A 25,881-nucleotide genomic window follows, 5' to 3' on the forward strand; every position below is an offset into this window, starting at 1 on the left:
ATACGCAGAACACTTACTTAAAAATTATGATGTTTTATTATTAATGAAAAATGTTAGTAAGATAATTTTACATCACTCACATTGTTCATTTTAAATGATTATCGAACAAGTTATTGTCATTCGGAACCAACTTCATTTAGAGCATTTGAATCATTTAGATTATGTTTAATCATTCAGTTTTATCAAACGTACAATTAGATTACTTTTTACTCATAAGATTTATAAGCACAGTTTGACTTGTCTTCCAAACTTGACTTCTCTTCCAATTTTAACTTAATCTCCAATCTATTTCTATCTTATTTCCTTTTTTGTTCCAATGCTTCATCATTTAGAAGAAATAAATAAGGTAAAAAAATTTCTACGACTTGTTCACCAAGTCATACCCGAATTCTTGTTCTTTAGGCTGTGTTTCAGAGTTTTGTTTTGGATGAAAAAGAAAGGAAGCCGGAAGAACTTGAAAAAAATATGGCGTTCCAGAGTTTTGGTAGAAAAGAAAGGAAAGGAAATGGATTGATGATTTTGCCTAAATTTCTTTCCAATATTTTTTTTCCAAATTGAAAGGATACCACTTCCATCCCTTTTATTTATTCCTCTTCATTTATAAACTTTGGAACAGCCTTTCAACAAAAAGGGGAGGAGGTAACTCTACATATGTTTATAGATGAAGGACGAAAATGTAACTAACACGTCCAGATATTTTCCTTCCACGTTTCAGCCTTCGTCATCATCACGCATTTCTAAATTTATGTTTCATTCCACGAGACAAACCGATTAATCCTTCCCGTAATTAATCATATGTTCGCTGATAATGAAATTCGATTTATATTATTTTTCTATTTTCTAATTAATGAAAGCTCGCAGATTAACGGTACGAAATCACATAATTTATATGCGTTAATTTGATAATTTACTATGAACGACAACGAAAATATGCTTACAGATTTGAAACGTAGAAATAGTAAATATTAAGTATGATAAAGTGTTTTAATTTTTCTTATATCAAATATCTTTAAATATTAGATTAATCTATATTTATATTTATGTAATTTGCAGGCGATTTAACGTATCGATCAAAGATCGTTGGCTTACATAATCAGGTACGCGATATAGTGTGTTGATTTTGGAATATATTTTAGTACTACGTATAAGTGTAGAAAAAATTGTTTATAAATTTTTAATTTGAATTGTTGTTGTATTTGCTGATTTTTTTACAAACTGATTATTGTAGTTGTTATAATCTTGTTAAGCAGCCTGCGATTGCATGTATAACAAATTTTTTTGTTCCAAAGTGTAGACTAATGGTCTGATTAGATTCTATTAACATTCTAATAATTTATTTTCACTTTTTTTATTCTTATACTAATAGAAGACTTGGATAAAGTCTATGATTGTGTACCAATAGGGTTGATTTGGAAGACTTAATGCTAGAGGTGTACGAGTAGATATATTAAAGCTATTAAGGATATATACGAAGGTGGGTAGTCTTGAGTACGGTTCTCTGTGGGAAACAGAGTTTTTTTCCAATAGAAGTAGGTATACATCAGGGATCTGCACTTGGCCCTTTTCTTTTCGCCTTGATCCTTGAAGAGCCCTCTCATGAGATTCGGGGGAGCATCTTATGGTGCTTGATTTTTGCCGATGATATTGTTTTAGTAGCGGAAACCAAAGTAGAGCTAAATAAAAGACTAACAATAGAGGGAGGCTTTGAACGAAATGGTTTAAGGATCAGTAGACAAAAAACCGAATACCTTAAGTGTGCCGTCGATAGTAACGAAGACGAACACAATGATGGGCAAATATTTACATTGATGACCAGATCCTACACCCGCAAGTTTCCTTAAATTACCTAGGTTCGGTACTCTATAGATCGGGAAGAATTGATGAGGACGTGACTCACTGTATAAAGTTTGGATGGTTGAAGTGGAGAGCAACGACTAGGGTCTTGTGCGACAAGAAAATACCTCTTAAGCTGAAGGGTAAATTCTTCAAGGTGGCACTTAGACATGCCATGTTGTATGGATCAGAGTGTTGACCAATGACGAAAGCTTAAGAAAAGAAGATGGAGGTTGCTGAAATCAGGATGCTTAGTTGGACATGTGGTAAAACCATGCTAAAGGCCTTTAGGGAGAAACTAGAAGTTGGGAACATCATCGACAAGCTAATAAAAAAAGCGACTTACATGGTTTGAGCATGTAATGAGGCGCTTACTTGTTGCAGCCGTAAGGAGAGTAGTGGCCCTCACGGTCATTGGTGTTAGGAGAAGGGGTAGACCTAGGTGGAGGATAGACTGGAGATTAACATGAGAGAGCTTTTATTAACCGAGGACATGACTTCTGATAGAAATGTGTTGATATCTAGAATTAGATCAGATGAGTACGATTCTTTGTAGTTTGTTTCTATAGTATAATATGTGGAGGACTAGAATTAGAAAAGACGAGTAGGCTTTTTTGGCATATATATATATACATATATATATATATATATATATATATATATATATATATATATATATATATATATATATATATATATACACACACACATTTATGCACATCTCTTTTTTTATCTAGAGTTATACTTTTGCTTTAAATTATGTATTGGTCATTGACAATTCTAGTAGACTTATTATCTACCTATAAATTGTTACTTACTATATTGACCTACTGATATACGCTTACGCTTACGCTTATCCTTATTTATTATATTTATATTTTTGATGTTACTAGATACGTGTTTCTACTTCCATTCGGTATTATTAGGTATCTACAACAACAAAACACAATCCCGCTTATGTAAGGTATGTGGGTGAGATGTAGGCAATCCTTTCTCTACTATTTTAGTAGAGAAGTCGTTTCTCTACCTACGTGTAGAGAAAGATTTCTATTATCTACCTTCTTTCTTTCTTATGGTTGACTCATTGTTAATTAGTTATCCCTTCATGTTACCTATATTATATCTATATTTATATTTATCCTACATTTATATATGTTTCTTGCTATCTATTATCATATTTCGAGGCTCACACAACATCTTTCAAGTATGTATTGATCCTTTTTCATCAAGTGTTTCTTTTATGTCATACTGGCCGGAGGTCCTTCTAGAAGTAGTCTCTCTGTTCTCGAGTAGAAGGAGGGATGATCTTTTCTAACCGCGGGTGGAGAACGGTTTCTCTTCCCGAAGGTGCATAAATGACTTCCCTTTTATTTAAGGGTAGAGGAAAGATTGTCTACTCTTTACCTCTCCCATATCCCGCTCTTGTAGGATTAGGTATTGTTATTGTTGTAGTTATTAGTTATACATGTTCAATCGAAAGTTTGGGGTATATACAAATATGGTGATTTTCTACTAAGCAATACTTGTATTCATTTATATGGATATGACATGTTTCAAATTTTACCATTAGTATTATTACTTTGGGTTGACTATTAGATTCAAGATTCTAAGTCTAGAGTATATTGAAAAAAATTGGTAAGTTTAGTGTTCCAATAATGGATAAACGCTATAAAGAAGGAATATGAGCAATTAGGTATAATTTTTGCTTTGAGACTTTATTCTAGTATAAAGTTTAGTTTCAAGGGTAAGAAAACGAGCTTTCAAAATCATACCAATTTTTGCGTTCATTGGTTACAACAACAACAAAACCCAATACCACATGAGTGGTGTATTGGGGAAGTTGAGATGTAGACAATCCTTCCCCTATCCGAGTATAAAAACAAGTCATTTCTCCACCCAGAGTGAAACACTCTCAAAAGTAGAGAAAGTCATCCCTCTCTCTATTTGACGGATAAAGAGATTGCTTCCGAGTGGACCTCCGGCCAATAAGTAGGAATTTTTTTAAGAAATTGTAAAATAAAATTGAGACGCCATGAAAATGGTAGAATCAAATTTCCATGGGTTTTAAATCCTTCCTGGAATTCAATTTAGGCTCTAAACCGCAGTCAAAACGCCAATAAATCGACGCTTACTGTTGACTCAAAAATAGAGCCGATTTGCGTTCATTGGTTGTTGATTGTAATAAAGTTGCTTTCTTTCATGTGAAATTGGTATGATATTAAATGTCCGGTACCTTTGGTGTTGAGGAAGGTGGTGCTGTTGGACAAACTTGAAGTTGAAATTAGCGAAAAGCGGGTAATATTGTTGGGAATGTTTTCTTTATTGATGAACAATTAATTGCAATGGGGAGTTTTTGCACTAAGTTATTGAGTACAAAACCTATCCCGGAGTGTTAAGGAATGTGAAGTTTGGATAGTGATGACAGTTCTAGAAATTTCTAAGGTTTTTTCTGTTCGGGTTACGCGAGAGGGCGAGTAATCCAACCTAATACTCTACTATACGCAACCCATCAAGAATACTCCGTGGTTGTTTCCAACCCTTCCCTGCCCACCCCAAGATTCGAACCTAAGACTTCTTGCACTGATGTCAGGGCCCCCAACCACAGGGCGCCAACCTAGACCTCTGCAAGGGTGTCACATTAGGTAGTGATGCAAGGCAATGACATATGAAGAGAAGGATAAACAACCAATTTGGGGTGACAGGTGACATTTTTAAGCAATGACAACTCATCAAAATAATTTATAAGTTGGGATGGACCGATCGAACACGATCACCAGACGTATGAAAGCACAGAGGAGTAAGAATCATGTACCATGAAAAAAGGTAAAGGGTAAAACCGATCCTCTGGCAGCGCTACACCGATCGATCTCACGGCCAAATATGAGAGCAATATCACGTAACCCATACTTAGAGGGACATGAGGCTGGGATTGAACCCATGACCACCGCTTTATGCCCCCAACCATTAGGCTACCATCACGGGGACATCATGTACCGTGAATGAGGCTTCATATGGGGAATGAGAACCATGAGTTGAAATAATTAGGGAAAATGTGCAATTTTCATTGTATCTGCCAAATACAGTTTGGTGGCTTTTATTGGAATAGGCATAAACATAGGTTCGACTTTCTGGGCGTTATCATTGATGGACATAAATTGGTAACACTGTTGAAAATAGGTGATGCTTGTTTTTAGGGTCAACAATGTGATACATGGCATTATATGGTTGATTATTAATAGAGGGAGCTATTAGCTTATATCAATGGTGTAACTGAATGACCATTTACGACATGGCATGTAGCCAATTGAAATGTTTAGTTGGACTAGATCCTTGAATGAGTGTAATGAATTCAAGGAGAATATATGTTGAGTAGTTATTTTCCTTATTTGCAAAAATGTGACTGGGGAGTATTATAAAAAGTTTGAGCATCTTGTCGGATAGATATATAAATTGCATGAAGTTACGGAGTAAATTATTATTAGAGTTAAATAGAGTTACAACTTTGGGTGATGTATTTATTAAATGATATAGTGCGGCTAGCATAAACAAGACATTTTCATGATCGTGTTTTTAAGTAGAGGAACTATAGAGAGTTTGAGCTTAGGGGTAGAGCTTAGAAGTTAGATGGATGCCAACACGACTGCAAATCAACAAATCCGCTGCATGAGGCTAACCTAAAACACAAAAGTATATAATTATACTATGGGTAGGAATCAAGAAACTAGTGTGGTGGACTTGCAAAAAACTTAAGCACAAGGGTTATTGTTTAGATGTGTGAGAAATCCTTCTTCGGACAACACTATCGTATCAACGCTTTACAAATTCTCTTAGATGATGAAGAAGTCTAGAAAACATATTAGAATAAATTTGAGGTGTGTTGGTTCATTGTCAAGGGTGAGTATATTAATCGTATACATTTTCACACATGCTCAAAGTAAGTAGTATTAATGTGCTTGAACATTTTAATGGAGTTGAAAAGGAAAATTAATTTTTCTTATCCCCTTGATTAGGAATCTTTGCCCGTCACTTTCTTAGTTCCACTCCAATGTTATCTTTTTTTCCTTTCTTTCATGATTACCGCTCCTAATTTATTACCTTCTGCTATTATCATGTTTAAATATCATTAAACTCCACTGTTAAACATCTTTGCCCCTAATTTATTACCTTCTGCTCGTAAAAAGTCCGACTCGATCTGACCTTAAACAAGATTATTATCAATATATACCAACGATAATATCGCAGTGGTACCCGTTGCCTTGGTAGTTGGGGCCCACTGTGTAGAAGCTTTTGGAAATATTGTATATTATAATAAATAAAATATTAACATAATAGTAATATATGTAACAAACGAGTCATGCCCGAGTCGAGCGTGAGCTTGTAAAATACCTTACAACCCGAGCTCTATGAATTTAAACGAGTTGTGGTCAGGCTCGGCTTTGATCGTTTACACCCGTATTTATACCAACTTCATTACATGAGCGTGATACTAACATTCTCGATCCTTTCTGATTGCATTTTATATGATTGAGCTACTCATGGATATAATCATAATGATTTTATTGTATTTTTATATAGTTACATGAAAAATAGCAGGTTTAACTTCAATATTCTTATAGTATAAACAATGATTCAGGGGTCCATGTACCTTTGCATCCCCATTGTAAGATGATCTGGCATCAAGACCTATGGCTGATGATCCAGATTTTGGGTTGGGTGTTCCACGAGGTATGTTTTATCTAATGCTACTTTTTTTTCACATCTCGATGAGCTTGTTTCCAGAATAAACTGATATTCAGCGTAATATGCATACACATCTCCTTATTGTAGTTTACATCATGCAGTGTTGTATGTTATTCAAACAGAACTATTTACGTTTCCTTTTGTGGAGTCTTGACAAATTTAGTACAAGTCCTAATTGCACGCCTGTTTTACATCCCAAGGCTTAAACTCTAGTACTAATATTTATGGAACAAAATAACATACACTCATGTGAACATTTCTTTTATTATTTGGTTTCTGGACATGATGTTGGCAGTTCTAAATTGTTTGTAGTTGTAGTTATAATTAGACCGCCTCATCATCGATAAGGATCAAGTAAAATCGATACATCTTCCCACTAATGTAGTTGTAAGCTGCAGAGATTCAAAAAAAAATAAAATAAATAAATAATTGTTTAATCAAGATTCTAATGAGAAGACTGAATATGTATAGATCAATTTGACAACGAATGAGATGTTACTCCAAATTTGTAGATTGCACTCGCGATTCAGTGTCATTATGTTGCACTGGTATTGAAAGCTGGAGGTCAATGGAGGCATGTGGGTCCTCTGTTATGCTTAAAGCATGCATTGCATTCTTGTTTGTTCCAACAACCTGCGGTGAATAATAAATAAATAAAAGTTCAGGGACTGAGCTTGCAATTTTGTACAAACCACGGGGACTGTCCTTGTAACTTGCGTCATATTTTCAAATACCTGCTTATACAGGGCCATATTTTGTTCACGAATCTGATTTATCTCCTTACTCAGTTCTATATTTTGTTGGTGAATGAACTTTCCCTGCAGAAGACAAACGAGTTTGATTACATAATGACGCTGAATCGCGATTGCAATCTACAAATTTAAAGGTTAACCGTAGTTTTAAGGTTAACCTTCTGGTTGAGTTCGTCTATTTCGTTAAAGAGAAGTTGATCCTGCAAAATAGAGACAGAGACGCACGTGTCATAATGCTCTAATTTTTTGTAATATGTGTATCAGTTAGAGGTGGTAGGTTCAGACCTTTTTCCTGCGGATACATTGAAGACTCGAATCAAGTTGATTCTCCAAACCTTGTAATTCGCTTACACTTAAAACCGAAAGCTCCTCACCCATCATATGCCTAGTCATCAAATTCAGTATAATGGTGTTGGTCAAATGATATTTTCAAATTTGTAAGGTTAAGTCTACAAGAAGGTTGTCTGTGGGATTCTTTTGGCTTTCTTTCCAACATTTGTATCGCTTTTAGTGGATGTTTCTGCTATTGTAAAAGTAGGCCGACGCGTCAGTTTGGGGACTAGCCCATGCCGGCTCGCCCAAAACGCCTTAAAAGTCGATCAACGCTAAAAGTCGGGTCAAATTCGGGTTGAGTCGGCCGAGTCGGTTAAAGTCAAAGTTAGATAAAAAAACACTGTATTTTTTAGTATCATATTTTGTGTCATATATCTAATGTTTGAAATATTTGTGTTTTATGTTTTATATTTCTATGTGCAATATATATATATATATATATATCTATAATTTATTCATTACTAAAAGTCAATGTTGGTCAACGTCCGGCTCGTACACATCTCATCCCCGACTCGTTCCTTCAAGGTCCGGACCAACTCGTCGCCGACTCGCGACTTTTACTACCTTGGATGTTTCTCTTTGTGGTATCATTTTAATAACAAGATATAAATGCTGTTATGAGATTCACCAATAAAGAAAAGTTACCTGTGACTCTGTTGCAGGTTCTGTAGCTGTTGCTTCAACACTGCAGCTTCCCTTTGCCAAAACTGCATGTGTTGAGTAGTGAGGTTCATATATATGTTTATAGATTTATCATAACTAGTTTAAAATAATAGGAAGGGTTACTGTAGAATCATCACTTATGGTAGTAATGGTAGGAACAAACATTTATATTTTTGATCTCAACATATTTTAACTCTTTTGCAAAAAAATTAATACCAAAATACTTAAAATTTTATTCTATTCTCTTTATAATATGTGATTGATTTTATAGTGTATACACAAAGAATTTTTTATCTTATACTCCGTATTAAAGAGCATAAAACGATCTAATATTTTTATCATAAAAGTTGGTCATTAAATTAAGACTAAAATTTGCTTTCCTACTATTATTACCATAAGAAGCGTTCTTACTTGTACCTTCCCCTAAAATATTAACCAGTCAATTATGGGTTTAGACAGTTTTGTATAAAGTAAATGTTTAGATGTTTGTCTAAGTTTCTGAGATACAAAATAACTATAGTATGGACACTTAATTAATCTTTCAGTTACATACAGCTTTAGCTAGATGATATGTGGTGATTTTCTGATTCTTTCCAATACTAAGTGCACATTCATGCTTGTTTATTGTAATATAAGTTCATTGTTCTATGATATATACATCATGATATTGCATACACCACTACATGTCTAAAATTGAGAGGGTTAATACAGGATATGCCTTATATGTTAGTGTAGCTAGTAGATACATGAATATGATTAATGTTTCTTTGAGTATTAACCAAATTGTAGAATGACTAATCTTTTCTTTATAGTTATAACTAGTTGGGCGATCTGGCTTTGCGCCGGTTTTTCACCCTTGATTAACATTAATTACATAGCTAATTATTGAGAAAGTAATTATTTATCATTTTTTTTTATTTTTCGTTTTGTCGAGGAAGGACCAAAAATAATTATGTGATTGATTTGTAATAAGCGTGAAAGTAATTATTCATCATTTTTTATTTTACTTTTCGTCTTGTCGAGAGAAAAGATCCAAATGTTCAATCAATAAAGTGAGAAGTACATCAACGATTGGTACAAACTATTTAATAAAATAGGAAAAACTATTTATATATATGTGTATATATATATATATATATATATATATATATATATATATATAGTGGTAGGATCAAGAGGGAAGTAACAAATCGGGGGGAAGCGAGGGGGAAGCAAAAACTTTTTTTTTTTTTTTTTTTTCGTTTTTTGAAAAAACTTTGTTCACGAACATTATAGATGAGATGAAAATATGAACATTTAGTAGAGACACTTTGTGATAAATGTTTTTATTTTGGCGGGAAAACGCTTGAAGAAGTAATATATAACAATTATCGTGTTTTTCGAGCGTATATTGAGGTTTTAGATATTATGGTTTAGATATTAGGGTTTAGATATTTAGGGTTTAGGGTTTAGATTTAGGGTTTAGATTTAGGATTTAGATTGAGTTTTTAACACGAACGGTTTAGGGTTTAGGGTTTAGGGTTTGGTGTTTTGGGTTTATGGAATAAACCCAAAACACCAAACCCTAAACCCTAAACTCTAAATCGGGCTAAATTTTACTTCACAAAACATGAAGAAAAAAAACGTTCATATTCTTCACGAACAATATTATCTTGAATGTTATTTTTGTCGATCGTTTTTCCGCCTAAATAATAACATTCATCACGAAGTGTCTCTTCTAAATGTTCATATTTTCGTGTGATCTTGATGCCGGAAAAAAAAAAATTCCAAAAAAAATGAAAAAAAAAAAAAAAAAAATTTGCTTCCCCCCGATTGGTTACTTCCCCATTGATCCTGCCCCTATATATATATATGCGTGCGTGCGATAACAATAAAACAGTTATTAAAAAATGAGTTACGTAGTTAATTTATAATAAGAAAAAAAGTTAAACAATAATAAAGTGGAAAATTGTGTGATTGATTTAATAATAATAATAATAATAATAATAATAATAATAATAATAATAATAATAATAATAATAATAATAATAAATAGTTATTAGGTAGTAAAAATTGTGTGGGCGATTTATAATGAATGAGAAGTTTTATGGTTAAATTATAAAATGTGAAAAGTTTGTTGTATGTTTATAAAAACTATGAAATTAACTATTATAAAGGGTGTGGTTGAATTATAAAAAATAAAAAGTTTGGGGTAAGTTTGTGAACCTTTTAAACTTCCCTATTCACTTGGCCTATGCCTTTTAGATATATAGATATAATCAGTCGTCGTTTAAAAAGTGAGAGGGTTCATGCAAGATAGATGCCTTACATAATTTTATAGCTACTAGATAAACAACGATGATCGAATTTTTCATCAAATTATTACCAAATCTTTGAAAGGCCAATCTCATCTTTCATAGTTCTGAGCACATAAATGATGTTTATAACTTGATGGGTATATGTATGCTTCTGAAGAGTGTTCTATATACTCACAACTATATTGGACCTCCTACCGTGAGCTAGATTACATGAATAGCAATGCAAGTCCGTAAGCTTTACCAGGGTTGTAGAACTCGGAATTACTTAACGAGTACTCGGTTTCTTCAACTCGGGGAGTACATGGTCAAACTCGGTCAAAACTTGGAAAATTGGTCAAAATCAGCTCGGTCAAAATCTCAAACTTGGGTCCATATCCGAGTACTCCCCAAGTTTACGAGTACTCCCTAAAAAACATGTGTATGTATGAAGGGTTGGATGTGCTTTCAATGTAATTAGATAATTTCCAGACTTCGCAATGCATTTGTTATTTTTGGCTGCCATAAAGTCTTAGGACATAGGTTCTATACCAAATTTGGGTTTTCTGTACCGAGTGTTTCTAGTGATTGGACTTTGAAATGTAATTGTATGTATTTCCCATTTAGTGATGCCATTAGGATTGCCCTTGTGATTTAGAGGTCACTGATGCTGAAATTCTATAATAATTAATAATTAATTGCAGTAAGCAAGATGCATAGCTTAATAAATGTAGCATTTGCAGAAGCTTTATGTAATTGCCAGTTTAATATATTTCACAAAGGCCAGCTAAATGTTCGGGTCATCCTTGAGGTTTATCGACAGAAACAACAATGATCTTACATTCTTTATTCTCGAGTTTCCATTTATGTATACATGCACTGCATTACCTTTTTCAGGCACATTTCTGAATTACAAACCCGATTCACATGCAAAATATTTTTGGAATGATAATTTAAGGGTCTTATATACAACTCCATATTTTTCAGATGAGTTCCTTAATGTATTTCTAATTGTTAGATCTTGACATGCGCATATTCATCTAGAAGTTAAAAAAAAAAAAAAAAATTGGTTTATACTTTTTAGTATACCAGAGTGACACAAGCTTGTACCTTTTATCTAGCATTTAAAATGTTGGTTTATGCAGAAGCTGATTTCACCTGAGTGAGATTTTTTGAGTACATTCTGAAAGTTCAAGATATAAGATGTGTATGTATTTTCCATACGAAACAACAGATTTTGGGGAATTATAGAATGGAGCATGGGTCTAACGTTTTGGAGGTTGCAGTAATCTATAAAGTTACTGTTTTAGATTCTGAGTTGTGATTTTATTTTATTATATTTTTTCTAAATGGCAAGGCCCCAAAGCTGCAGCCCATGAGGATTGAACTTGGGTCTCCACTAAAGATTCTCAAGCCTCTTGCCCAAAGCTGCAGCCCATGAGGATTGAACTTGGGTCTCCACTAAAGATTCTCAAGCCTCGAACCATCGAGGTACTCCTTGCGTGATTAGGCCGCAGGGGGATATACGGTAGATTTGTTAAACATGATTACATGTTTGTAGGAATAGGAACAAGATCTTCGATATGGAATAGATTGATAATCGATATGAACGTTAAACCGAGTTTAAGATTGATAGTTTAGGAAAGAGGGGAGTATAGTGGGGTTTGCTTGGAACAAAATTATATAAGTTTCTATTATTTCCTTATTACGGGTGTGTTTGGACCAAATTAGCTGGAGCTGAGCTTATCATAAGCTTTTCTTTTTTCAAGAAGCTAGTTCTATAAGCTTCTTTTCTACATAAGCTCTACTTTTGGTTGTATGCCAAACAAAGCTTATGACTTGTAGTTTATTAATATCATAAGCCTAAGCTCCTATAAACTCCCATAAGCTCTTATAAGCTCGTCGGCCAAACACAACCCACGTGATTTTTGATATATTTAGGTGTGAGAATAGCTTGTGTCAAACTGACTTCTGTCGAAATCATAGAGACATGAAGAATTAATAATTCAGTAGATCCTAACCTTGCTTTCTTCTGTAACTTCGTGTTGTTGATTTCTTCTTAACCTGTCATTTTGGTTGAAAAAAGAAGCATGGTCAGGAACAGCTCCAGACCAAAAAGCCTATAATGTTGGTTGTGATGGTTCAATTTGCAGAGGTGATATATTTCTCATATTCCTCTTGTTTTTTCGTACAATCATGCTGAATTCTTATAGATAGATTAATTTACACTTATAATGTGAAATATGTCTATGCTTCTTATCAGCCAGCCAACAACTGGTGAATTGACATTGAACATTACATAATATCCTCATTTATGCACTCTGTTATCTGATTAAGATACAAAATGAGCTAGTGTCTTTAGTCTCACTAATAAACAAATATTCAACAGGGCCTCGCTGGTTACGGGCTGGGACCTTGAGTAATATAAGCGGAGGGAGGGGTGGCTGATGCAGCAGTACGTAGGCGCTCACTTGCATACTTTCATGTGTAACTACACACGCGCACACACATACACATGTAATGTATGTTCCCATTATATACATATATGTGGGTGAGTGTATATGTTTGTATGCATATGCATATGCATGCAGGTATGCATACATGTAGGTATGCATGTATGACCCGTGTTGATACGTATGTATGTATGTATAGTACATGTATTTTATATAAATATACATGTATGCGTGCATATGTGTTTTGGATCATGTTCATGCTTCTCGGGAGTGGATCTTACCAGGAATTTCAGAATTTCAATATTTTTGGTTTCATGAATGAAGAAAGTTTACAGTTGTGGCATCAATCTTATTTCTGAAATCGAATCTCCATAAGAATTTTAAGCTCAGTTTATGAGCCACCTGTCATCATTCTGTGTCTGATTAGGCCTTTTGGCAAAGCCAAGTCAATTTCGGGCCCCGAGCTTGTGATCCTCTTTTGAGTCTGGGTTCAGCTGATGAATCTGTCAAGGTCAACGTACGTAACAACAAGGATGGTGCATCGCCTATTTATTGTTCTCGCTCATGAGCCAAAACGAACGTGCCTGCCCGCATACGCATCTGTCAAGAAACGAACTATTTTTCAATGATAATCATTTAATCATCCGTCTATATCTTTGGTTTTGCGTCTGGATCTTGCACATTTTGGTAAGAATTTGAGGCTCAGGTATGACCTTCCCGCTTCATTATTTTCGGGTTATTACTGTCCTAATCTGTATATGATCCTACTCAACTTAACTGATCTGCCAAGAAAAAGAACATTTTCTCGACGTATATGCTTCAATGCATTGGCAGTTTATCCGGAAGCTATGGCGGGTGTATTTGTACATACACATCAGCATGTATAGAAGCTAAAAATTTAGGTAATTGGTTTCTTTCTTGACTTAAGATTCTTCATGCCCCGAGTACTACTCGGAATAAATGAAGAACTAACAGAAAAAGTGAAGAAGTTGCAACCATTATTGCATTCTCTCCGTGGTTAAATACAGTTATGGAAAGGATAGAATTGCTAGTATGTAGATTTTAAGAGGCCGTATTTAACACACGAAGAGGAAGCTAAGGAAATGTGATGTGTGATTTTTTTTTTTTGTTTTTTTTTTTCGGGCCCGACTTTCAGACGCGCTTTACGAGCAGACTAATCTTGAGGCGATAACTTATGCTTTGCAAGCTGCCCGAAGTCGTGCATGGTGAGTAGGCAAATTTGCGTTTTGGACTCGTTTAAGTACCTAGACCTTTATGATGACTGTAGACTTGTCCAGCATTTTGGAACATGCAAATTTGTAATGGTAAAATTTGTCATTTTACATATGAGTTTTATTAAGTGTCACAAGTTACTACAAATTTCTAAGTGTTTCCAATTTTCCAGATGCAAACATGCTCATGATTTGTATTAAGGTCCCAGCGTCCATTAGTAGTCGTGTTGTTCGGCTACTCCTTCGGTATGGTAACCACATTAATTCGGTTAATTGAGATGGATGAAGTCATTTCTCATTTCAAGCTCTTATGCCATACGAAGATTCGGGTAAGATGCATTGTTTTTAGTAACATTTTGGGGGTTTTTGTCGTTTATGATTATGTGATTTATGTTGGTTATAAATCAAGAACAAAGCAAATTCTAATAAATAAATAAAAAAGTTAAAATAAAAAGGCTAAAGTAGTCTCATTTTAGTCTTGTGTGACCCTAAATCTTAAGATTGGCACCCCACTTTATATGTATAAATACTTGTGTTATATGAAGTTATTATTATACAGTAGTAATGTAGTTAGTGGTTACTCTAGCAGGTTATTTGATACCTTTACTTAACTCTATATTTGAATTTGATATTTGATGTTGCTGTAGCTTACAGTAAGTAATAACCGAACATATGGAGTTATTATGAAGAGTACCTTTATCTCAGAGGCTGGGCTTGTCAATTGATGTTCCTCTTTACTTTTTCTGTATCGATCAAACACGGTTTTCATGCTGTTAAAAGTAAAACAACCTGCTTTTAGATAGGTACCACAACCATATGCTTCGAATACACTATGACTATCACGTAATGGATCATGAGACTCGGAAGAAAAAAAAACTTTAGTGGTGCAATGGTGGTGTACTTGCATATCCAAGAAATATATATAGATCGAAAGAAAAATACATTAGCTTCTAGCATGAAATTGCACAATAAAATAATGCGAGGGGATGAACCATGATATTGCTCGGTTTATACATCTTTATCTTCGCAATATCAAGTTCCGTTTCGTTGGTTTTATATCAAGGATTGAAGATTTTATGATGATTATAGTTGAAGATTACGCCTATTTACATCATGGTGTTAGTTGATGATTTTTGGTGATTTTAGAGTGTTTCGGAGCCAAAATATCAAGTATAAAGTTTCAGGTTTGAACCGCGATTAATGCCAAAAGTTAAAGAGTTTTTGAGTTGAAAATGGTGTTTCAGGCCTCGCTATCTCAAGAATGTGGTCACCAATCGCGAAAACAAGGTCGAAGGCAAGTACGCGAACCGAGAAAATTAAAAGCGAACGTGAAATGCTGAATTTAGGGACCTCGTGATCGCGAGGTCCATAGTGTAAAAAATCTCGCGATCGCGAGGTGGTCAGGTGCGGGCTGATTCTGTTTAAAAGCTGATGTTGAGCAGATTTTAGGGTATTAAGTTTTTTCTCCGAACTTGGGCGTTTCTATGGTGATTCCAGAACATCAAAGACCCATCTTCATCAAATCAAAAGGGGTTGAACATAAAGCTTCAATCTTTGATCATTGAACATCATCGGTACATTGTTTTTCATCAATTTTAGTGATAAAATCATGAATTGCTATTGTTTCAATTGTTTGGTTGATTTTTCTAGCATGTTAGGCTAAAACCTTTTAGTGTTTGCTCAGATGTAATAGATTTTGATTGTTAGGTTGTTCTTATGTTTATGGATGTTATGTTTGATTGATTTAGTTTTATCAAGTTTAGTCAAATACCCGTTGTTATGAATGCTTGCTACTTTAATTCTATTATACATGTTATCAACTAGTTATTGTGAGATAAGTAGTGATAGATAATGTGTACTTCAACACTTTGAGTGATCTAGACGTGTAGGTATTTGATTTCAAGTGATTGAATTGAATGTTTATGCGGTAATTAGATAATAGTTTGGCATCATAATCGTGTAATTACATTGAGTGATCTTTGTTGTTATGATTTTAAGTGATTTTAATCCGGATCAAATCTTAATAGCTTTATCTTATTGGTTTATGGTTATTGTGTTTAATCAAAAGATCCATTATTGTGTGAATCAGTTACTTTACTTTAATTACATAATTTGTTGACTAGTTCACGTGAGTTTATTAGTGATAAACAGATTATGCTTCAGCTCTTTGGAGATCTAGACATTTACATGTAAGTGTGAGTAGTGAATGATTGGTAATTCGATAGCACAGTAGTGTAGTTACTTCGAGTGATCACTGTAATTAAGGTTTTATGCGAGTGTAACATGGATGAATCACAATAGTTTAATCATTTATGATTTGATTTTTGAATGAGATTAATGTGAGTTAGTCAAGTTTGAATGATTAGGTTATAATTTATCAGATATTTAATCGGTTTTAATTGAAAGAACAATCCACGTCATTAGTGAATCATCTGAGTGAACACGGTTTCGTGCATCTGGTTATTCATTTATTTACTTTTCGTATTTAGTTTAATCAAACTCCCACTTTTATAACTTTTGCTTTAGAATAATTATTAGTTTTTAAATCTTAATCAACCACTCTCTCTCTCTCTCGACAAACCCGTACTTACTAAATACCTTACTACATTGATCAGGATAGTTGCCTGATTCGTGTGATAAAACCCGTTTAGTTTAGCGCATTTAATTTGAGTGTGATTTTACCATATCCAAACCGCGAGGAAGTTGGATTACAAGTTCATTCGATCTATTTCTAAGTTGATATACTACTACTATATATTTGTTTTGTAAAGTGATTGTATGCCATTTTCTAAAAAGTCACACGTAGGACACAAATATATATAAAAAAAATTACAAAATGAGAGTGATTCGGAGTTTTTGTTGCGAAAAAAATGAAAACGTATATTACCAAAAAAAAATCATCAACCGATGAAGGAACTAAACAACCCCCTGTGTTAGGATTTAGGACTCAATCAAGAGAAGTATTTACACGAATCACTAACCCAAGAACGAAAAACAAATATAATTAAAGCATAAATGCTAAACGTAAACATAAACGACACAAAAATTTAACATGTTTATGTCCCAACTCCAAACACGAAGAAGTGTTTACTCGACGAGCGCAAACAGATATTTTTCACTATAAATTTCGTGCACACAATTACAATGCGGCTAGGGTCTATTTATAGTGAAACATTAAACCTAGTTCCTCGTTGCACAAGTTAACTTGACATTCAAGCAAAAGACATCCAAAATAATCAATTACTTGCTCCTTAAGCAAATTTGACTTCCAAGTTAACTCAATCTCCAAAATAATCAATTACTTGCTCGTTCGAACGCATTCTATCCGGCATCCTTTGAAAACCAATTTCCTTAGTGAGAGAAGCTCAAACCCGCCAGCATACCCCAAATTACCTGGAATATCCGACCAAACACCTTTGGACATCTCGTTTCAAAATGCAAGTATTAAACTTTCCAAGATAACTCCCACTGTCCATTTCAACCCGGATGTATTCCCTTCATTACACAAACGCCTAAACATGAGAAAAACCACCCTTGTGAGCTCCCGTAACAAACCAACATCTTTGAAAAAATCCAGCTAGTATCGCCCAAAGTTTCGAGGCACAACCGTCTCGCACCCGCGTCATCAAACCCGACAAATTCATCCCTAAACTGCAGCAACTTCGAAATATGTATATGAAAATTTCAGGTCGATCCAAAGGTAGTCGAATTTACTATGAGTTTTCTTTCACCAGCTGCGCAATCAAACCCTAAAGAGTTTTTCATGACGTCCGCCACCTTTAAAAAATCATAAATCGAAATCTAACGATCCGATCACTACCAAATTTTTACAGCCTCTAGATCTACGTGTCTACCACCTACGATAAAACTTTCAAGGCGATCTGACGGTTAACGGTACCGTTATGAATTTTCTCCTACAGCTGCTCCTGAGCCTCCTAATTTAAAAGTTCAATCATTCTTTCGCACGAGATCGCGAGGAACGAGAACTCAGATTCGACATCCAAATCTTCCGAAAAATCTCTCCGCAACAAAACCTATCAATCCGACCTTGAATCAGTAACCCTTTTCGAACAAAAAATTAGAATCATAATATAACTGTCGACTAGTTGCATCATAAATCACCAAAACCACAGACCAATCCTGGTATGATCACTCCTGAAAACATAGATCATACCCATGCCGAGTTCATCGCGATCATCTAAGTCTGTTGGTCTCGATACACGTTGCAAGACAAAACCCTAGCCGTTCATTTTATCTAATGATGATAACCAAATCATCAACCAATCGAATATCTGCTTTCAATTCGCCATCGTGCCTGTTCTTCAAAGCTTATAGCTATGATACCACTTGTTAGGATTTAGGACCCAACCAAGACAAGTGATTTATACCAATCACTAACTCACGAACGACAAACGAATAAATAAAGTATAAACGATTAACATAAACATAAACGACATAAGGATTTAACGTGGTTATATCCCAACTTCAAACAAGGAACAGTTTACTCCGCGGACGCAAATCAGAGATTTTTCACTATATTTTTCGTGAACACAATTACCATGAGCTTAGGGGTCTATTTATAGTAAAACATTAAACATAGTTCCTTGTTGCACAAGTTAACTTAACCTTCAAGAAAAAGATATTCTAAAAAATCAATCACTTGCTCCCTAAGTAAACTTGACTTTCAAGTTAACTTAATCTCCAAGCTAATTTGATTTTCTTTTTTTTTTATTTTATTTAAAGTTTCCATATCTCAACAATCTCCCACTTGGTGACTTTGAAAAAATCATACACCAATAACCTGTCTTGACTTCATAGAACCTATCCATATATACCGCCAAGAAAACTTCTTGGGACACGCACAGTCCAGCCACGTCGAGTTGGTAGCTTTCGATAAAGTGCACTTCAACTACACTCACCAAAACGTAATCACCCTCGACTACCAATTTTGTTGAACACACAACAACCCTAAATCACCTGATTATAGAACTCCATTTGAACACCGCCGGATAACCATCCGGGACACACCGCACTTCCACACCTTGGGAAAAGAAGACTTTCGACACTCAACCGGCCGAGTAATAATCCAATCTACGTTGCTAGCTTGGGTCATCTCGATTTCTGCGCCACCATCTTCTTACGCCAGATCATCATCTTTTTACACTAGAAGATCCATTGAAGTATGCGAAACTTCAATTACCGGATTAAACCAGGAGAAAAAAACCCGCCTTAACTCATGTTGGGTGTGGATGGTTCCCGGGTCGAATCTTGATGTTTTCGGGCCTTTGTCTAGGTTGAGTGTGGATGTTTCCACTGGTATTAATCGAGGTTCAACGTCTTTTTGTGTGGGTCCATACGTTGACCTTATTGGTTTGGTGAACCAAGCCTTGAGAACCCAATATGTTGCTCCTTCTCATGAATATTTGGTTCGCGTAGAGAATGTCCCTCTTATTGATCATGGCCATGAGCCTTCGGATTTGGCTAATGTGACGAGTTCGGAATGTCGTATTGTTGACGTTGATGATTTGTAGTCAAATGATCATGTTTTAGATGTTGATGATGGCAACGATCTTGATGATAATCCTCTTGTTTAGTCTGTTCATATTGCTTTAGAGGCAGAGAATAATTCTCTGGTTCACGGGTGTTATATAATGACGTTCTCATCGGTGCTAAAGGGACTGACCCTGTTATCGTTTGCGACTCATGTGGTTTGGTCGATGTTATTGTGGAAGATTGTAACTCAAATACGAGTTTTTGTAAAGGCTCAACTTAGGGTGTTGATTTTTCTTGAACCCGGTTCGGGTGTGGGAGCTAAAGAGTTATCGAATTTCGCCTCTGTTGCAAAAAGGATGGAAAGGAGTAAGGAAAATAGCCCGATTGAAGACTTGAATACCTCCGGGTTCTATTATTAATTTGAATTTGAATTCGACGTCCGCCGCGTTTGATGAAATGATGGAAGGACTTGAACATGATGGTGGAGTTGAGGCGATTCTTATTATTCTTCGAATCCGCCTATTCCATCCATGAAGGCGAAGAAACCTAGGAAAAAACAATCGTCCAAGGTGCCGAGATGACTAATTTTGGCAAGGACATTTGATTTTGGTTGGAATGCTTTTGTCATCCCTCGTTTGTTTTCGTGGCCTTATGTTGTAGGGTGGAGCCAGAATCTTAAATTAAATGGTTTGTGTCACAAATAATTACGAAATATCTGGAGTATAAAAAAATTTAAATGACAAACTATTTTTAATTTTAAACATAAAAAAATCAAGTTAATTATAAAACAAATATCTCCTGAATGATTCATGATTGCTTCATCTGTAACATTAACAAGACCTTATTTTTCTCTATTGTAAAACAAGAAGACATCGTTAAAAAATCGATTATTATTTCAACTAGTAAAAGAGAAAAGTTAAGCAATATACTAGTAATTAATTAAACAGAGATAACAAAAATATTAAATATTATTATATAAAAGAAATTTGAGTATCCTTACAAATGGTTATTTAGGAAAATCTATATTCTATCTATTCTATATCTAACATTAAAAATAACACTTTAAAGATATGAAAGCTTTGAACTGCAAATACTCACTTCAATAATATGTACGAAGTTGTTCTTAGACTTATCGATCTGTAGGGTTTTAAGTTGCCAAAGTAACAAAATGGAGGGATTTAAATTGGTAAAATAATGTAATTGAGGGCTTTAAATGTTTAGTTGTATAACAATGAAGGATAATAAAACAAACATTTTACAAAAAGCAAACAAAATTCTAAATATCAGTCGTATTCCTCATCAAAATAAAATTAAGCCATACCTCAGTCTAATATATCGACGATACAAGTTAAATATCCGATTTTTTTACAATGGTTGTTGAGCTGATTAATTGAGTGGTGTCATAGCATGTAGCTCCCCCCTCGGAGCTGTCGTGTTGTCTTTTTAGTTGTCGTTTCACTTGTTTTAGTCATGAGCTCGAGTTTAGTCTTATTGTTTGTTGAGCTCGTAAGTCATTTTGTTTATCTTCGAATGTATAGGGGGCTTCATCTTTTGGATGCAGATTTCCTTCTTTTATATTATCTTGTTCTTAGTATTTTTTTCGGGAAATAAGGAAAATATCATGTGATCATGAGCCACATCAACTTATAGATATGATTTTGTGAACAGTAAATAGACGATTCTTCTATTCCATTTGTGTTTGCTTAAATATTCTAATCAAAATGCTAAAACTGAAAACTAATTAAATTGTGAAATATTTTCCATTTCACAAAGGGGTTTTTGTTAATGGCACAACCGTAATAAAGGTTGTTAACAGTGGCGGATCTAGGTTTCGTAGTCACTGGTATCACTAGTTAAAAGTTAAAAAAAATTACACTATCCAGTGGTATCACTAGTTAAAAACTTCAAAAATTTTCCACTACATCTCGTATTTGAGTGGTAGCCAGTACTACCACTCAAGCCTATATACATCCGCCCCTGGTTGTTAATAAAGTAGCGTATGTGCATTAATTTTCTTTTTGAACGGCGGTATCGACATCGAATGCTCTCATTTGTTACCCACACACGCGTTAGGAGGAAACCCAATTCGCATCGATGTTGGTAGTACCATCGAAGGTTGAGAAAACCCCCCAGAGACCTTCCCAAACCGCATTGATATTGGCAGTACCATCAAATGTTAGAAAGTCCCTGCTTGGAGTGAGAATCGAAACTGGGTTGACAATAACCCAAGTTGGATCCCACCCTCATACCATTCAAGTCAAGTTTCGGTAGTTCTGTGCATTAACTATGATGGTGTAATCGTCAATTAATTAAGGATAATTACAATTAACTGAGTACAATTAATCTATCCATGATATCATTCTTGATGACGGGCTGTCATTATTATTTCTTAATTTAATAATATGAAGTACCTCATTTTTCACTGGTGTGTACACAAATACAGAGTAATACATATTACACACTGAAATTACATATGAAGAATCTTGCCCGATTACATCGTTTTACATCACAACTCTGCCACCTACACTCGTCTTGCAGGTACAATTGATTGCTTATATAATGACATAAACATATAAGATTTTTCATGTTTAGACTATTTATAGCTAGAGTGCGAGAATTTTCACAAGATATATATACGCTTTAATTGGTATATCTTGTGATCCTTTTTTGACTACAACGAAAGAAATGTTCAAAGATTTGAATCTGGGACCTCTTTTGACAATATTGACAATATTAGAACTTCAACCACTACACTATATGTATTTTCTAATGCATGCATGCAAGACTATACGGAGTATTATATTATAACTACTATTATAAGGTTAAGGTCAAAATTTTAGTGGAGCTACTTAGTCTAAAACTAAAGATATAAAAGGATTCAATAATGCTTTCATTGTAAACAATAAATGAAACTTTAGAAGATATATACATTAGGGGTGTGCATGGTTCGGGTAGAACTAAAAAAAACCGAGAATCGGAGTGGAACCGACCCAAAACCAAAATACTCGAAGTTATTTGGTTCGGTCCTTGGTCCATAATTTTCCATTTTTTCGGGTATCGGTCTGGTCCGGGCCAAACCCGAAATACCCGAAGGTTTGGACTGAACCGGATGATGTATATATATGTGAGAGATTCATGGAAGTATAAATACCGTGTTTTATTGTATTTATTAACAGAATTGTTCATACATACTATAGTACATTTATAAAATAAGTATGAAAACTAATTTAAATCTCAATATCTTATAATAACTTCTATCTTTAAGAAATCTTTAATTTTCAACAATTGATATATATTACTGTTGATATATATTAAACTTAGTGATGGATATATAAACAAGTTGGTCTTAGTAAACAACTAGATTATATAATGTATTGTATATTATGTCTCAATCTGTTACTCACAGTAATAAAAAAATCCAAGTTCTTTATTGAGTTAAATATGTAAATTGATGGTAGGAAATTGGGTTAGTTCTAAACTAATCAATAATTTTATTTTAATATAGTTGTATAAGCATGGAATTTTGATGAGGTGTGAGGATAAGGATATTGACATGTAGCATCTCAACATTTTGTTTTACTTATTTGATTCTTATTTAATATAACAACGTAATCGTAATTTTATTCCGACCAAATTTACTCAATGTTTGTAAGTTAGCTTAGTGTTTACTTACTCTAAATAAAATAATATCGAATTGGCTTAATAGATAATAGACCTATATTTACTTACTATTTTATGATGTACAATTTTAAATATGGGAACTAAAGAATATATATTAGTTTTTCAAAAATATAAATGGGTCGGGTATTTACCAGAACCGCTTGGACCAAAGCTAGAACCGGACCGAACCGAACCATGTATAAATGGTCCGGTCCTTGGTTCTTAATTACTTTCGTAAAATTTCGGGTTTCGGTTCGGTCCGGGTATTGTCTGGTCCGGTTCGGGTATGGACCATGCACAGCCCCTTATACATCATAAATATGTACAAATGCAGATTAATTTAGATGTAACTATATATGTATCATAGTTAACTATCATAGTGTCATGCTATATATGTATCACTACGATAATTAACAACCTAGAAGCACATATTATGAAGTGTATGAAAAATAACCTGTACTAAAATAGTACAGTACGTAGTATATTTCTGCAACATTAAGAACATGCAGGTACTATACGTGTGAAATCCAAGATATAAAACTCAAAGATTCATATAACCATTGTCCATTTGCCATTTGCCATATTATAATAAATTACTAATAAATAATTTTTTTTGAAAAGCACCAAATTTTATTCCAACCAAGTAACATCTTATGGGAACGACTCAAGAGACAGGAAGTACATACATATACATATACCAATACAGACTACCTTTGGTTTCTAAACTACATGCTGCTACAGCAATCTTTCAGACTTGGACATAGTACTAGACTTCCTCTAATTGCGTTGATCAAGATGGAAATAGTCAATTGGCAGTTAATCAAGATGGAAATAGTTAATTGATTAATTGATTGAAGCATATTAATTCGAATAAAAGGAGCGCGAAGAATCAAATCGAATATTCATTTTATTCTTTGATAATTAATCAATTGTAGTTATATATAATTAAGATCACGTAATAAGGAATCATGCTTGATTTGTGGAAGAACAAATCAAGCGTGAAATCATGAAGATTGTTACTTCACAAATCTAGTTTTAATAATAAAATTAAATAGAATATGTTAGATAATTATGTTATTGCTATCAAACTTATCATTGTATGTGTGTATTTAAAGGTATATAATACATACAATTCATTGAGAAGTGTTTGTTCAACTCCATTAATATGCATCAAACTTCTCGATAGCTATTGTCTTGTGTTTATGTTGGTTTGTTTGTTCCGTATGTTGTTTTTGTTGTAGTGTTCGTCTTGTGTTCGTGATGCTTTTGATTGTTTCTCTTTGTTGTAATTTGGTTTCCGAATGGTACTTGTTTGTGCAAGGTTAGGGCGAGGCTAAGTACAAGATAATGTTGCCTGAAGTTTATTTATTTAGGTTCTCTTGCTCTGAGGCTCGTTAGTTTTCCCTTGTATCTTCTCGTTTGGCTATTTTATCTTTTCTTTGAAAAGAGTTATAGTTTATATATGTCTTGGTCTTTTTAGCCGGAAATAAAAATTGTTGACATGATAATAAGTTTTTCTATCTGTACATATCAATGATTTACCGATATGACCAAAGTCAGTTTGATTTAGTTAATAATGTCAATGATCAAAAACTTCACCTCATTCACTCGGCTCAATGTATTAGGTATTCACTCATTTTAACTTGTTAACTACTATATATATATAAATCAATAGAGCTGAGATAATTCATGCAATATAAACAATGATAAAATAAATTTATCAATCAAACTGACCTAGTGCTCGAGTACTCATGAAGTTTGCCGGTGCTAGAGAAGATCACACAACCCACCTCGGCGTCACACAAAATCGCAAGCTCTTTCGCCTTCTTCAACAATCCATTTCTCCTCTTAGAAAACGTCACTTGCCTACTCGTCGAATTGTCAATCCTACGTATCACGATCTTCCCTCTCCCCATACCGAACCCTAATTAATCAACAACTAATCTCTCGATCAATTCAATTCACAATATATATAGATCAATCAATTCTACTAATATTAATTCAACAAAAGCTATGCACAAATTAAAGTCAAACATTAATTAGAAATGAACTAATCAATTCTAAATTAATTTTAACTCATAGTCACATATAAATGTGTAATCTATACGTGCACAGATCTTAAAGATTCAATTGTAATTGTATCGAAAAAGAGAACTTACGAGACAAAATCAAGCTATATATGTATACTAAATTAAGCAATAAATCGTTAGTCTACTTATCCTACCTTTTATCTCTATTTCTATATATGTATAGCTTTTGAGATGTGATCAGTCGTCTTCCATATAATTAGAAAAGGATGAATGTTGTGAAAAAAAAACACTTTCTCTTACGGAGTATAAAACCACTTACCAAAAGTTGAAAACCAGTGGTTGATCATAAAACTTGCCTAATTTGCTTAACGTCACTCGGGACACGTGTACCACTAAGTATTTAGAACTTACGTTTCTAT

General features: G+C 34.1%; 1 protein-coding gene and 1 long non-coding RNA gene across 10 annotated transcripts; one reads left to right on the forward strand and one right to left on the reverse strand.

Annotated features, from left to right (window-relative positions):
• Positions 1-740: 740 nt before the first annotated feature.
• On the forward strand, positions 741-16,030 carry LOC139894572 (uncharacterized). Of its 4 annotated transcripts, none has more exons than XR_011775089.1 (5): positions 741-868; positions 1,054-1,097; positions 6,467-6,558; positions 12,681-14,608; positions 14,927-16,030. It is a non-coding gene; the product is annotated as an uncharacterized lncRNA (long non-coding RNA). The 4 variants fall into 4 exon arrangements; XR_011775088.1 differs by having other exon boundaries at positions 12,681-12,749; positions 12,984-16,030; XR_011775087.1 differs by having other exon boundaries at positions 12,681-16,030.
• Positions 6,591-25,881, reverse strand: LOC139894570 (MADS-box transcription factor 27-like). 6 transcript variants are annotated; one of them, XM_071877925.1, is made up of 9 exons: positions 25,782-25,881; positions 25,167-25,356; positions 12,616-12,658; positions 8,304-8,365; positions 7,611-7,710; positions 7,484-7,525; positions 7,308-7,391; positions 7,073-7,206; positions 6,591-6,965 (listed from the first exon to the last, which is right to left on the reverse strand). In XM_071877925.1, the coding sequence occupies exons 1-9, from the start codon at positions 25,807-25,809 to the stop codon at positions 6,950-6,952; spliced, it is 699 nt and encodes a 232-aa protein (XP_071734026.1). In that variant the 5' UTR covers positions 25,810-25,881; the 3' UTR covers positions 6,591-6,949. The 6 variants fall into 6 exon arrangements, 5 of the variants coding, with proteins under 5 accessions (XP_071734026.1, XP_071734025.1, XP_071734027.1 ...); XM_071877924.1 differs by lacking the exon at positions 12,616-12,658 and adding an exon at positions 14,974-15,049; XM_071877926.1 differs by lacking the exons at positions 12,616-12,658; positions 25,782-25,881 and adding exons at positions 14,974-15,049; positions 25,657-25,766.

The sequence above is a fragment of the Rutidosis leptorrhynchoides genome, chromosome 2, assembly GCF_046630445.1.
Source record: "Rutidosis leptorrhynchoides isolate AG116_Rl617_1_P2 chromosome 2, CSIRO_AGI_Rlap_v1, whole genome shotgun sequence".
NCBI lineage: Eukaryota > Viridiplantae > Streptophyta > Magnoliopsida > Asterales > Asteraceae > Rutidosis > Rutidosis leptorrhynchoides.

Excerpts from the sequence above, each read along its gene's own strand:
- LOC139894570 (XM_071877924.1), bottom strand. The coding sequence starts at position 25,809 with ATGATCAACCACTGGTTTTCAACTTTTG. Across the intron at positions 15,050-25,166 it reads CATGAGTACTCGAGCACTAG|CATGAAAACCGTGTTTGATC; the intron begins GTCAGTTTGATT and ends TACTTTTAACAG. Across the intron at positions 7,526-7,610 it reads AATGTATCCGCAGGAAAAAG|GATCAACTTCTCTTTAACGA; the intron begins GTCTGAACCTAC and ends TCTATTTTGCAG.